Raw genomic sequence first — 15,463 nt, forward strand, 5'->3', positions numbered from 1 at the left:
ATTATTTGCCGGTGACTTCTCAAGCCTCATATTTGAGACCTCAGAGCCTCATATTTACTCGTTTTTTTCCTTTGGGTGACAGTGCCAGTGAGTCTAAAATATTCCTCTTGGGAGCCACGAAGCCAGAGTGGTGTTCCCTCCCTCCCACATTAGAGGGAAGGTGGACGGTTGTCAAGGATCCTCCTGAAACTTGGGAACGGCCCGCCGTGGTCCAGGGACACACACTCTGACGCCATTCTACGTAAACCCAGACATGCTTCTGCTCATTTTAATTAGACAGATAAAATTAGCAAGGAGATTAAGGTGAAAGGAGAAATTAAAAATATTCAAACGTTAGGTGGAATTTACAAAAGTGAATTGAACAATGAGGTACAATAAGGAATGTAAAGAGAAACACAGACACACTTGAAACATTCCTCGGATGCCACGCAGCTTAAGCCAGTCCACAGGTCAAGCAAGAACTCCCCCTTGTCATCTCTCGAATTGCAGATTCCAGGGATGTGGAAGAACATTCTCCAGAAACACTTTCCTTCTCCTTCTCTTCAGATGTGATTAAGAATAACTCATCAGTCAGTATCATTCCAGAATGGCCCACACTGCATCCAATTCAAACCACTCACCTGTTTCCTGTCTGACTTTACAAACTCTTGAGAGTTATTTTTTTTTCCTTTCATTCTATTTTATTTTTCCCTCTCCTCTCTTCCCACTGAGCCAACAGCCCAATTGGGCCAACCAGAAAGCCAAACCAACAACGTATTCTGGCGCCCTTGGACTTCCCAGGGACAAAGACGTCCCAGTTCTTTTCTTGTTTGCATCTGTTACGAACAATCACAGTCATTTTATAACGCAGACATACATATGTGTGTTCTTGCACACAGAAACAGGTTTTTCTTTTTTTTTTCTCCAATTTGTGGTTTCTTTTTCCTTTTTGCAGAAAATGCAAACGAAAGAAAAACAAGGTTTTCAATTGAAGGTACATCTCTTCTTCAATATGAAGACATTAATTGAATTGGTTGGTTCCCCATGCAGTGGTCAGCAAAGTCCTTTGGCAACTGACAGACAACATCTGGAGACTCAGGAGCTGGGTTTCATTTGAAGAAACTTCCCTACAGGAGTTATGAGCAAAGGGACGAGTGTGGGAGAAGGGAGGGGATGCGGGGGGAGGAGTACAAAAGGAGAAAAGAAAAGAATGTCATTGGTGAGGGAGAAAATGGGAGACGGCTTCTGTTTCTTCCCTCTACCTCCTTTCCTTTCTTCCTGTGGATGGAGGACTCCAGCCCTCTGAGGGTGGGAGCGGAGTTCGCTTTTGTCCTCCCTACGCGTATTGTTTTGTCTTCACTTCCGTTGAACATCACCTTTTTGCATTTCTATTATTAGGTATTTGGTTTCCCACAGCATCTGAAACATGCTTCTGTCACCGAGAAACGAAGGTTGCTTTTTAGCAACGGCCGGTTGATTCTTCGCTGATAGAAATGCCTTCCTCAGCGGAGAAGCCAAGCTCTCCAGCACGTTCCGCAGTGGTCAACCTCTGGCTCCCCCTTGACCCTGGTCCTTTCCCTTCCTCTCCTCCCCCAAGAAAACAAGAGTTCTCATGCCATTGCTGTTGGCGACTGATTCATCTGGACCCTCATGGAATGAATGCTGCTCAGGATTTTCTTCTGATGGCCTGCCAAGGTGACCCCTATTCTCAGGAGGTCTCTAGGAGGGAAAAAAGCCAAGAAGTCACGTTAGAGTTAGGGCAGCTGTTCACAGATCAAGACTCATCATCAAGTCATGCTCCCCAAAAGTACTCCTGCGTGTGTACTTAAGAGAAGTAGACAAATAGAAGGGTTTAAAATCCCACTAGCCTAAGTTTACCCAAGTTTTTTTCAGACTCCTCACTAGATATTTTCTCAATCTCACCTGCATGCAATGGCCCTCTGCTCCAATGCCCCCTACGGTGAAGACAATCCTGGGAGTGTTATACCTTGTTCCCGGGACATGTTCCTCACTTACGGGCTCTGACGCAGCCCCTTCACTGTGCCCATGACTCTCAGGTGATAGGAATTTTCCTCTGCTATTTTTTTTAACATTCCAGGTGCACATTCGATGGGCTATTCTATCAGTTATTCTGTGGAGCTCTCTGCCTAAATTAGTGATCACCCACTGAGATTGAAGAGGCGTGGGGCTTGCCTGGTCTTCTGATGTTTCCCCCTGAGTTTCCATTTTCTGCCTCTGTCTGAATTTTAATGTCATACATTTTTAAGAAGGTTGATCTCAAAATAACTTGAAAATATCTGCTCAATCAGGAGTCCAAAGACTAGATCTGGGATAGGCTTTGAATTGGATTTATCTTTGAGCTGTGAATATTAATAGGAACAAGCTCATGCCTTGTATTTGATCTTGGGGACACGCATGCATCTCTCCTTAGTTAATAATAACAATATATGACTCTGCTTGAGTGCATCTCATAGGATCATATATTATCTCATTTAAACCCATAGGAAAGCATTTCATAAACATCGACACACCACTGCAAACTCAATGACAACCATAATTAATCAGCAACCGTTTCTTGCATGCATCCTTTGGGCAGGTAATGCTAAGCGCTTCGCATATGCTATTCCACGTATCCCCCCTCACACACACACACACACACAAACCCAGGAGATGGTCACTGTGATTCATGATAATTTATGAACTGTGGGTAGAAGGCAAGAAATGATCAGAGAAGTTAAACAATGTGCTCAAGACCATAGGTAGGTAGAGGTGAAACTGGGGTTCGGAGGCTGCCTGCCTCTCAGTATCCCGCAGGGATGCTGGCAGAACTTTTTGCTAAGGTCTTGCCTGTGTCTTCTCCAAAGCACTTTGAACAGACCCAGCACTTTGAACACTGCACACCAGACCCTGTCCACGACGCCTCACCTCTCTTGCCCATCCCCCCGCGTCTGCTCATCCTTCAGTCTCCCGGGGGATGCAGCTGGTTGAGACTGTCCAAGTGCCCGTGTCTTTCCAGCAGATACTTTGGGGAAGTATGCTTGAATTTTTAATTGTCCCACAAATTGTGCGCAAATTGTCCCGCAATCTCTTTTAATAAATGGCTCATTTTCTTTTTCCAATTTGGATCTCTTGGGAAATAAGCCGAATTCCGCCAGTAGTGTGTGGACATGCTTTACGTTGAACTAAATCCTTTAATTTACAGTTTGCCTTTCCCTTCGGTCTTCCCCTTCTCTTTCCATGTGACTTTTCCCAGTCTGAGAAAACTCCTTCAGCTGGTGGTAGGGGTCGGGGGAGTCCTGTGACAATGGCTCCATGGGCAGTTCGCAGTGGAAGGACGGGAGCGGTCTATCTTCACGCACACCCACTTCTACCCCTGAAGCCAGTTACTCTGATGATCTAGCGGCATCCATTTTAGCGCTAAAAGATGGGGAGGCTGGTTTCCCACTGATAGTGCTTCTTATTTATTCATTTTTGCTGTCTGTTTGACAATCATTCTTAATGGCAGGGACCAGCATTTTTTTAGGAATCACTAGGAAACAAATCCAGGTTTTAAAATATATATTCTAGATGTTCAGTGGATTCAAGACTGGATGCACATTCAAACCACCTCTCTGGAGAAAGTGAGGTTCTGTGAGTTCTGGAAAGAATAAAACTCAGAGAGGTGGACCTGGAAGGCTGACTGTAAAACAGTCAGAGTATCAGGCAGCTATCCCTTCAAGGGGCTCAACTGCTAGGGGTGGCTTCTCATCCCTCTTTCCTGAGATTCATCAACTGGCTTGTCCAAGGAGGAATCCCGGCTCCTAGCACTGTGCCTGATATAGAACAGATCAGTATGTGTTTGACTCAGACTGATGGATCCTCTACCATGGGACATGCATGTTATGGGCCACCAGATCCCACCCTAGTGCTGTCAGGCAAGCCTTGAGGTCTCCTCTGGTGTGTGTGTGTGTGTGTGTGTGTGTGTGTGTGTACGTGTGTGTGAGAAATTGACTCCTAGATAGGATTATCTGAGCTGCTGTGAGTACAGATGGCAAAATTTGACCCCTGCCAACTTTAATCCAGTGGTTCCCAAACTTTACCATATGTTTGAATCACTTGGGAGCTTTTAAAAATCCTGATGCCCATGTCTTGCTCTAATCAACTGGAAGGCATGGAAGTGAGAGCCAGGCATCAATATATGTATTTTCTATGGTTCAGCAATTTGTCAGTGCAATATATTGTTCAAAAGTGAATGTCCCCAGTCACTGGGTTTTAATCTAGTGATAACATCGGGAAGGTTGATGTGCTTGTTCTGCACTTTTGGCTATAACTAGGATGCTCACCTTTCCCTCCATACCCATTTATGTCATTCTGCTTCTTCAAGTCCAGCTCCAAAATGCCTGTCTTTTTCAGGAAGCCAACCTAAAGACATTCCACCTGCCTGCTTGTAGTCTACCAGGAGATGCTCAGTACACGGGTCCCTAGGTTCCCCTCCCTTGCCCAAAACAGATGCCAGTAATGACCTGAAAGCTATAGATAAATTGAATCCAAATACTCAACCAAATCGCTGGGCCTCTCTGATCCTCCGTCACATCATCAAAATAAAGATGAGGCAAGGATCTCTACAAAATGATTTCAAACAACACTTCTACTCACTCAGTCGTTCCTCAGTTTTAAAGCAACTGTTTTTTGGCCTAGGTCATGAACTGACTTAGAAAATGATTACCAAAAACAGAATTCAAAAAAGGCTCTGAGCAGCCCCAGCTTTGCTAGAATGAGAGAAAAACCTTTCACACTGACAACTTTGAAGGGGATGGCTCTCACTTGGGTGGCATCAATATTTTTTAAAGATTCCCCAGGTGGCTCCAGTGTGCAGCAAAGTAGGGGAACCACTGAGGCCCTGGAGTGGCCGGGTGGCGGGATCTTGAGGTGGCTGCCAGAAAAGCAGGCTTGGGCCCCCACTTTGCCTTTTGCAAGCACTGCTGTCACATAATTTCAGAATCTGCTGAATGGAAGGGGTGGAACTAGATAAATATTTCCCAAACTACAGTTTCATAAAACTCTGCCCCTCAAAAATATGGTTCCGTGGTATTTAATAATTTTAAATGGGTTCCTTTATTTCAGGATTTTTCATGGCCTTTACAATGCTAATACGAGCGGTGAATCTCCAAGAGGGTGATAAAGTGTGCAGTATTTCCCAAATTTATTTGACGGTGGGACCTTTTTTCCAAGGAGAACCTATTAACATTTCCCACGACCGGTGTTACTCAGAACGTTCTTGGGAAAATGCCGGGCCACATGCATCCTTAGGACCCTTCTTGGCTCTCATCTTATTTGAATAATTTTTGTGTGTGTACTCCTGAAAACTCTAGTGGGAGCGGCAGACTGTAAATACTTTGTGGGGGATGGAAGTGTACGCTTATTGACAGTTGCTGTCTCAGGATGAGGACAAGCTCCCACACATCCGAGATTGTTGCTGAATCAGTGCAGTACTTTTCCTGCTACGTAATTTCAAAGCTGGCTGACTGTGTTCTTTCCATCTGGAAGCTCTCTTTGATGGGTTGAGTCTAGAAACTTAAACGAGGGAGAGACTCTCCGTGATTAGGCGAATGACATATGGCTATGACTTTGAAGAACTGTCACTTGGGGCCCGGAGTCGATCTCTGTCTTCCCCCCTACGCCCTCACATCCCCCTTCGTCTTTCCAAGGTGCTCCCCCCTCCAGGCCTGGTTTTATCCAACGGAGGGGCTCCAGGGAGGAGGCCGGAGAGGGGCCTGGTGGCATCTGCAGTAGCAGGGAAGGAGCCCTAACCCCTCCCTGCGGGCTGGGCAGAGAGGGTTCTCGTCACTTACTCTGATGTCATCTGGGTGACCAGCTGGAGGGAGGTGAAGCCAGCGGTGAGGAAGCTGTCCCTGTACTGGACCATTTTGATGGCACTGAGCCAGTCATCCACGGTGGTAAAGGCCGTGAAGTCTGGGATGGAACGGTCAAGCAGGGGCTGGGAAGGCCTGGCGAGACAGAGAGGGGCAGGTGACCCCATGGCTGCACACACGTGGACAGAGCCCCATTCTGGTCTGACAGCAGCCTTCTTGGAAGACAGCCTCCCTGATGCGACTGGGATGATGGTGGAGCCCCGGACTGACCCTTCCTTCTTTTGCAGAACCCTAAACTGGCATGCCTTCTAAAGCCAGATGGCCAGTTCCCCTGCCCCTGGGCACTGCCACAGGTCAGTCAACCCAGACGCGCAGACTGACACAGCATTCAGTCTGAAGGGAAAGGAAGGCCCCCAGCTCCTTTGTAAATGAAAATCTAAGGGCCTCATCATCCAAAGATATGGTCCTTTAAAAACATGTACAGTTTATAGCAAACTCCCTAGAGCGATTGGTAATATTTTGTTTCCTGGTTTCATCTTCAGCTACTTGAAAAATATGAAGTGGAGTGATGCATTACTGACCTTTTCTGGCACATTTGCAAAGCAGATACCCAGATACCCAAACCGGAAATCAGGGTGCCATCCTGGCATCTTTGTCACCCTTAACACCTATGTCACAAAGATGCTTCCTCCCAAACTCTTCCACTTCTTTCCACAACCATCAGCTTGGTGGAAGACACTCTCTTTTCTGTCACGGTCACTGCAATGTTCTCCCACCTGTCTTTCTTCATGTGTCTTTGTTCCCCTCACCATAAAGTCCACAAGGCAGCCAGATGCTCTTTTAAAAATGCAGGCATGATCACGACCATAGGCTGCTGGCTATGCCCCTGACCGTGAGACCACCCGCATCAGGGGATCGCCCTGTTTCATTAGACTCACACAGCGGTGATGGTTGCCACAGTCTTGAGACTTGCCGGGTTCCGGATCATCTTGTCCAGGGTGTTGACAATCTCCGCAAAGCGGGGCCGGCTGTTACGGTCCTTCTGCCAACAGTCTAGCATGAGCTGGTGTAGAGCAGCTGGGCAGTCCATGGGTGGCGGCAGCCGGTAGTCCTGCTCGATGGCATTGATGACCTGCAGTGACACACGAGGAAATGGGTATGATGGGGTGACCACCACCAGCCAGTCGTTCACAAATTAGCCCCTGAGGATGGAGCCTCCCTGACCCAGGCTGGCTCAGGCGCCCTTGGTCTGTGCCGACGTGCCTTCCGCCTTAATGGGTGTTCTGTGCACTTGATGTATGCCCCTGGACGATGGGCAGGGACCACATCTTATCATCCCTTTGTGTCCTTAGTAACAGGTGCAGGGCCTGATACATACAGATCTCTGACAGTGTTGGTTGAAGAATGAGAGAGTGACTGGCTTGAACGTCTCTGCTATCTAGGAAGATGTAGGACCCAATTCTGCCTTACTGGAAGCTGGTGGCACAGGGCGATGGAACAAGGACCCATGGGAAACCTAGCGAACTCACTGTTTACAAAGGACATCCCCAAAGCTTGTGGGGGCCTCATCGTTTCATTACTGAGAGAGGAGAGAGGGAGGAAAGGGATCAGATATGGGGAGGACTCACTCCACGCCAGAGAGCCTCTGGCTGTCTCCCACACGTTATTTGCCCTCATCCTGATAAGGCAGCTGCATGAATGGAGCCGATGACCATTTGGTTAAACAAATTGGTTCAGTGCGATAACAACAGTGAAAATGAGAAGGTGGCCCAAAAGGGATATCTCCAATCAGGTTTTGGTAAATCTCACAAACTCCAGTGGACACTTTGGCAAAGATTTTAGGAAATTTCAGTACTTTGTCTGTTTTTGAGATTTTTGTGTTTTTCAACCAGTCCTTCTTAATTTCTAATTCATTTAAATCCATTATGACTGCTCTGTGCTTTCTGCATTCGAAAACTATCATTGTAAGTCACCCAAGTACTAAACATACGAATTTATTATGGGACACCCGTAAAACCATGAAAAGTCTGGAATGCAGTGCAGGCCTTACACTGAGACTGCAAAATGTATCTATTGAAATGGAAATATGCTCACATTGTGATATCAGAAAAAAGGGCAGACTGTACAACTGCAGGTATGGTGTAATCTTGCTTTTGTAAAACAAAACAAAATCAAAACCAACAATTAGACCCAGGCACAGAAAAGACCTTGGAAAGGTATAGTGCATGGAGTTAATGGTGGTTAGCTCTGGGAAGAAGAAGCATGAGTGTTCTTCATGTTTTTCTTTTTGCTTGTTTATATTTTTTATTTTCTATAATACTTGCGCATTGATTTTATATTAAAACAAGAAGTGAAAGTATCTTAAACAACAAAGGAAATGACTTGGAGTTCAAGGATTTCTGGTGTTTTGACTCTACTTAAAAAACATCAGATACATTTTTTTTTTACCTTGTAAATTGGCCAAGAAGGGAATATTTTCCATTAGTTTATATTTTTATAATTTCTATGCACAGTATGTAGGACATGAGATGGACTGTAAGACAATGTGATAACCAGAAGTCATTAGAGATAATCAAGGTGTATTATTCCTTCCTTTCAGGAGTATGGAAAACAAGCACATCAACCTTCCCAATGTTATCACTAGATCAAAACCCGGTGACTGGGGACATTCACCTTCGAACAATATATTGCACTGACAAATTTTTATCTCCTCCAAACTGCTGTCTTTTCTCCTGACTCTCCTTTGAGGAGGGTATTTTTGCCCATTTCCCCCTGGGGAAAAAAAACGGAAGCACAAGCAGTGAAGCAATTTGTCCAGGGGCACACAACTAGCCAATGATGAGGCTGAAGATAAACCCCAGGGGGCTTGCTTGATCCTAAATTCTGAATATCTCAACGCTGTCTTTTCTAGACCTCAGTGGGGTTGCCATTGTAATCTCAGTCTAGACAACAGCCCCTGGAGTTGTCTGAATCTCCCCGCATGAAACAGGGGTATGGAGCTATACTAAGTAATCCATGAGAATGAGCAGCTGGGCATCATTCCCTTCAACCTGGCTCATAAAGCTGTGTCTTTTCCAGCTCCTTCTAGGCAACAAGATCGAGGGTCTCAGTCACAGGTTTCCATCAAGTGGGATAGCTCATTGGGTGGACCCAGAAGCTCCTTCTGGGTTGTCTAAGGGAAAGCTCGGTAGAGCCAGGAGGAGGGGCTTGTATCCAAATTCAATTTCTCATGGGGCTAGGGTTCCCCAAAGTCTTCCAGTGCAGAGAAGCTAGTGTTATTAGCGGTCCCCCAAGCTGATGGCACCCCTGCCCAGATTGTTTGATCCTGGAGCCCAACATACTAACTTTCCCCACTGACAAGACCGCTCTTCCAGCTGCCCTAGAACAGGAAAGAGCACCACGGTCAGAGCCCTCCTGTAGGGGCACAGCTCCATGGTGACCAGCCAGCTGACCCAACCTCTCCAAGCAAGGCATCAAGGGAATGAGGGACCCATGCATGAGCTGAATCTTCTGTCTGTGTGCTCTAATTTGACTCTGCTCTCTTTGTTGTCTCCTCTACAATAACACCTCACTGGGTTTTTATTTTTGAAGGCTGTCCTGGGATTTTATTTTATTGGTGTTTCCTCTTGGGTGTGTTTACTTTCTTTTTACGAGGAAATCATCAGGCCACTAGTTGCTCTTTCCTGGGCAGGTCAGCCAGGAGCACGGGTCCATGTGGTTGTGTTGGTGATGGTACCAGGGAGTGCATAGACCTTGGAAGCCCAGGTTCAAATCCTAGTTGCATTTCATATTAGTTGTAGAACAACCTCCTTGTCAATGGGAGAGTCCCTTGACTTCCTGAAACTGCACAGAGGAGGTTGTTGACAAAGGTTCAACGACACAGGGATGTGATACTTGTTGAACAGAACACAGGTGAGTAGTAGAAAGAATCCTCATCGCATGGAAGGTGTTGTCACGACCATATCTACTGTAGTGGCTGTCTTCTCAGCTCATAAGGAAGCGACTGCTGGTCGTTTTGGAGGCCCAGGAAGATAGTGTTTGAAGAGCACCAAACACACAGTGGGGACTTAGTCAATGCCACCAAGCATCCAGCATACAGTAGGACTTAGTCAATGCCATCAAGTATTCAGCACACAGTGGGGACTTAGTCAATGCCACCAAGCATTCAGCACACAATGGGCTCTTAGCAAATGCCACCGAGCATCCAGCACATAGTAGAGACTTAGTCAATGCCACCAAGTCTCAAGCACACAGTGGGGACTTAGTCAGTGCCACCAGGCATCCAGTACACAGTGGGGACTCATTAAATGCCACCCTGTTTCTCACCTTCAGGATAGAGGGTAGCCATGAGAACCCCCTCCCATGATCATGTTTAGAAAATGGGGCTTCACTCCATGTGCTACATTCTAAAGACATTTTTGTTGTTATTATTTGAGTTGATACTCTTGGAGCATTGTTGTTTCTTGCACATAAAAAAATAGCCTTTACCCTTGACTCCCCACAAATATGAAGTCATTAATTGGTATATGGATGGTATTTACCTACTCAAGTCTTTAATTGAAGTGCTATGCCTTTGGAGATTTTTATTTTCTTCTTAAGGATCTATGTGCCTTTTGCATTTTCTCAGTGCCTATAACTTATAGTCAAATTAAAACATTATTGGCTCAAAAATAATTGTGGTCCTCTAATGGAACTTTGAGATCACTCTGTCACATCTACCTTACCAGCAGTTGTGGAAAAAAGGGAGGAGCTGTGGAGCAACACTTTCAGATTTGGCCATCTGATTGCTCTGAACACCAGTGACCAGCTTTGAACGGTATGGAAAGATACGGTCTAAGACTGAGGAAACGGGGTATCTCACGGAGCAGAGCTGAAAATTGGAGTGAATTCTAGGCCCCCTCCCTTGGTCCATAACAGGAAGAGATAAATGGATTTTGATATGATTGGAGATTAGAATGAGATCAGATGGTATTTCCAGAGAGAAGTAGAAACAAGAGTGTGGGGTGAGGGAATCCACCTAGTCAACTGTTACCTGGAACTCACTGCTGTCTCACTTTGAACAGTTGGCAGCCAGTCTTTTGGCCACTCCAAAGTCCCCACAAGTCAACGTCCTGGGGCCTCACTCAAAGGGCAGGGACAAGGTGGAGTGAGGGGTTGCCTTTGTTCACCTGTACCCAGAGATGGTAGGTGTGGGGGTTGGCTGGGGACCAGGTGCAGGCGTCTAACCCCAGGTATTCTCGGGCATGGGAGGAAGTGATGGAACTCCTCTGGGCCCCTCCCCCTGCCCTCACACCTGCAGAGGGGGCGCCCAGCTGCTCCCAGACATGTATTTCCCATTAGCGAGTTGGGCTGTGGGTGGGACCTACTCGACCTTCCGCTGGGGAGAGTGAAGTGGAGAAGCTCAGAGCGGTGGAGAAACCAGGGCAGAGCGGGTTAAGCTAAGCTCTGATGTTTCAAGAAAACCGCAGCTCCTCTCCACAGACACTGCCACTCTCATTATCTCTGTCAATCAGATCCAAGCAGCAGAACTTCCAAGTTGCTCTCCCTGGCTGACAAACTCTCTGTACATGTTCAAAGACCTTCCTGAGCTCTGGAAGCCTAATTACCGGCACTCCGACTTGCCTCTGCAATTCTCCTGCTTAAAGTCTTTCAATTGTCATCTGTAAAATCCTTTACCGCCACCACCTCGGTGGCTTCTGATGAGTAAGGCTGCGGCCAGGCAGCTGGGTCCCCTCCTGGTTGTCTCCCAGGCCAGGTTGTGAGAAGCTTTCTGAATGGACTTGAAGTCACCTCTCGCCTCCCACAGGGAGCTGAATTGCACTTGAGACAATGCTTAGGGACTTATTTGGAAGAAATACGGCACAATGAGAACAAACTGCCACTCTACAGATGTTTTCAGCCCCTTTGAGATCCATCTCAAACGTCAGCTTTCTGGGAGGCCTTCCCTCCCCTCCTCCACGCAAATGTTCCCAATGGCCCATGTCCATGCCACTGGGCTGTAAAATCCTCAAGAAGAGGGCCAGCGAGCACAAGGCTTAGCACAACTAGCATACAACGACTGTGTGTTAAAGGAATGATTTGGAAATTCCGAAAGTCTAACATCAGAAATTCTATTTGTTCCCAGCATAGGTAATTGCACTGACCAAACTTATCTTGAATGTCAAATAACTGCCTTTTAGACAGTCTTGTAATCTGTTCCGTGGATGCTGAATTGCTCCTAATCGGATCAAGGTCTTGGGCGGGACGAGAGGGTCTGCCTTCTCTAGTCAACATTTCTTACTTATCTAGTAGCCGGCATGGATGGGACCCGGGTGCAGCTGATTCCGTGAAAGCAACCAACTTCATCACCCACTGACTGGATATGCCAGGAGGAGAGGTGAGGCATGGCTAATCACAGATAAAAGAAGACCTGGACCCCACCCATGGGTGACATTGGGACCAGGTTAAGGATGCAGTCATTTTACCCACTCCAGGCTGGAGCCACTGTGCCCAAGGCAGCAGGGAGTCCTGTCACAGAAGCACCCTGGCTGTTCTTTCCACAGTCTCCCTGGGAAATTGCCACCCTCCTCGGTCTTCCGAGCAACAGCACTGGCACTAGACCTCTGGGTGGAGAGGGGACTTGCTGGTTCCAGATGCTTCCGAGTGTGGCCTGTTGCCCAGTGGACCCAGATCCGAACTGGGGACAGCCCTTCCTCTTTCAGTTGGAAAGATGGGAAAGGTAAAAACTGCCCCCTCGACAAGATGGAAAGAATGAGCAGAGGACACAGGCATGTAGACTTCACACACTGCAATCCTCTCAGCTCCAAGGGGAGGGTATGTCTACAAAATGCAAAAGAGAGTGGTCCCTGCGGAACAGACCAGGGTGGAAGGTGGTGTGGAAATTCAGGCAGGACTCTCCATTGGAGCCTATCAGAGCAAATCATTCTCAAAAGGATTCCTTGCCCCTTAGTCATTATAGGACAAAAGTTCCCAGGTGAAACCCTTCGAAAGACCTTGACCTACAGCACCTCAGATGACCCTTCTCTTTCCTTTCCCACCCCTCTCCTGTTCCTCTTTCCCTGATAAGCAATAAGGGCTCGAGTGAATTCTCAGGGAAGAAGGGCCATCTACAACTCCTCTCTTTAAAGCCGAGAGGTGTGAGTCCCACACGGAAATTGCAGCGGGCCCGCTGGTGCACAGCTGTGAGACAGAGCAGGACAGGAACCCAGGCCCTGGGCTCAGACCAGTGCTCCTTCCCCTGTCATGCACAAGGAAGGAGAGCACAAAGCCTGGGCTCTTGGAAGCAGAGAGGTTTCCTGCTTAATTCTGGGCCTGATCTACTTAGAGTCCATGGCCCTTTGGAACCAGCCTGCCCTCTCTAGATCATCTAGACAGTCTGTGGCCCGGACACCTCGACAGGCTCTGTGAGTCATGGGGACTGCCAGATTCCCATGCGGATCTGAGCTCTTTGATTAGCTCAGACATCCATGCCAAGGGGGTCTCTGTATCCCCTGCCCTGAACACCGCCCGTTCAGGTCACGAGGCCCTGAACTGCGAACAGGAGGTCTTGGTAGCCTACGGCCGGTGGCATCCCTGGGATGAGGACTGTGGCCACCAGGTGCTGCCGACACTCACATCTTGGTTGGACATATCCCAGTAGGGTCTCTCTCCGAACGACATGACTTCCCACATGACAATCCCATAGCTCCAAACGTCGCTGGCTGAAGTGAACTTGCGATAGGCGATGGCCTCTGGGGCTGTCCATCTCACGGGGATCTTCCCTCCCTGGAAAAAGGAGAAACGATGTCAGCCCGACCATCAGACTTCTGGTTGAAGAGAGGCAAGCATAAAAAAAGCTTGGCGTGAGTGTTTTCCCACACCCACTCCCATATATCGCAAATCAGGACAACCAGCTGACTTTGCCCCATGGGCGGGCTTCACGGCTGCCTACTTGGGGGAGCTCAGAATGACCAGGGTTCCCATGCTGATCTCACGCCATAGGTGGGCACACCCACATGTGCCTGGTTCCCTGCATGCAGATTCCAGTGTTGCTGCGGGGAGGTGACAGGGAACAGAGCGCCGCTGTCCTAAACGTGCTAGAACCTCATGGGATTGGCCACAGAAGACGCAAGCTATGGTCGTCTTTGTTCCATGGCAGTGTAAAGGCTGCAACATTTGGGTCAGAAGGAAATACGGCGACACAAAAAGGAGAGTGATGGGGCCAGCCTCCCAGAGGGCCCTCCCGCCACAAGGATCACACCATGCTGCCCCTGTCCCACTGTCCTTGTGCTCTGCCTTTGGGGGAAATGGTTTTCCTGACTCTGCAGCCTGCAGGCAGCCCTGGGCTGCATGGGGTCTAACAGATCAGTGCTGTGGCCTCTCTACATGCTGGTTGTCCTAGTTGACCTTCAGTGAAGCTCAAGATCCCCTAGGATCTTCCCTGTAGGGCTGCCCTTAGGTTCACTCCGTTTTGCCTGCCACCTCGCACTGGAAGTTTCCAGCTGGGCCCTCAGCTTGGTCCTCAGCAGGCCTGACAGACCTTGGCCAGTGTTGTTTACCTAAGAGATGAACGTCCGTCAATCCATTCATTCATCCCACCAACAAATAAGCAGTTAGCACTGCTTTGTGCCCAGTCCTATTTGAGCAGTTGGTGTCCCAGAGATGACCCAGTCAGTGTCCTTGTCATCGAGACGCACAAGACAGTGGGGACGGATATGGATATTCTGAGAACCAGAGGAGTAGTCAGAAAAGACAGCTGGGAGCTGTTATGAGGCAGCCTCCTCTGGGGGGGGGAATCTTGGAGCCTCGGCTGTTCTGGACACCAGGACTGCCCCTCTCCAGCTGTGTGACGAGAACAAGCGAACTACCTCTCTGTGCCTCAGTTTCTCACCGGCACCTGTGTAACTATCATTTTCGCTCCGCTCAGCCCTAGAGAACAAGGAGTTAACCAGACAAAGTGGTGGGGGAAGGGAAGGCCCGGCAGAGAGGCAGGGGCTGGGGTGAGAGAGAGGATGGGACCTGCAAGTAGCCCACATGGGCTGGACGTGGAATTCCACGGGAAGAAAAGGAAGGTGCGTAGAGTAAGGAGCAGGCTGGTCTGCCCTGTCCAGCACCGATGCCGCTCACAAGGCTGAGGGGGGTGCTCACCGGGGCTGCTAAAGAGTTCATCACTCTAAGGTAAACACAGTCCTTGCTTCTAATTCTTCACACCCAATACCAGGATTTGCCCCACTGCACTTCCTCCACCCTGGACTCCGTCTTGCCCTGGTGGCCATGGTGGCCGCCCCGAGCAGGGTAACCCCATGACCTCTTCACTGACCTGCTACCTTGACTGAAAGAGGTGATTCTTGCTCTGACTGTTCATACAATCTGCTCAGATTGCCAGAGACAGACAGTGAGCATTAGCAAAAATACCTTAAGCAAGTAGAAATGGCTAACCTGAGCAGAGAGAGAAAAAAAGGAGCAAAGCCAAGGGTATATTTTTATCTGGCTTCCTATCTGGGGCCTGGGAGGGGTCAAGGCAACCAGCGGACCTCCCCAGGCATGCATCCTGCTCTCTGCAAAAATGACAGCCCTGATTTCCCCTGAGGACGGTGCAGGCTTTTGTGGTGGGAGATGTCCTCAGCTCAAATGCCAGCAACATGACAAATGCC

General features: G+C 48.3%; 1 protein-coding gene across 1 annotated transcript in view; it reads right to left on the bottom strand.

Moving 5' to 3' along the window:
• Nucleotides 1-235: 235 nt before the first annotated feature.
• EPHB1 (EPH receptor B1) overlaps nucleotides 236-15,463 on the bottom strand; it is a 311,624-nt gene continuing 296,396 nt past the window's right edge. The window contains exons 13-16 of the mRNA XM_021715103.1: nucleotides 13,446-13,595; nucleotides 6,770-6,963; nucleotides 5,811-5,966; nucleotides 236-1,696 (exon numbers count right to left, since the gene is read on the bottom strand). Coding sequence (XP_021570778.1) covers nucleotides 1,522-1,696; nucleotides 5,811-5,966; nucleotides 6,770-6,963; nucleotides 13,446-13,595 — 675 coding nt within the window. The 3' untranslated portion in view covers nucleotides 236-1,521. The remainder of the gene's footprint in view (nucleotides 1,697-5,810; nucleotides 5,967-6,769; nucleotides 6,964-13,445; nucleotides 13,596-15,463) is intronic.

The sequence above is a fragment of the Carlito syrichta genome, unplaced genomic scaffold, assembly GCF_000164805.1.
Source record: "Carlito syrichta isolate Samal-C Ts95f unplaced genomic scaffold, Tarsius_syrichta-2.0.1 Scaffold306659, whole genome shotgun sequence".
Taxonomy (NCBI): Eukaryota; Metazoa; Chordata; class Mammalia; order Primates; family Tarsiidae; genus Carlito; species Carlito syrichta.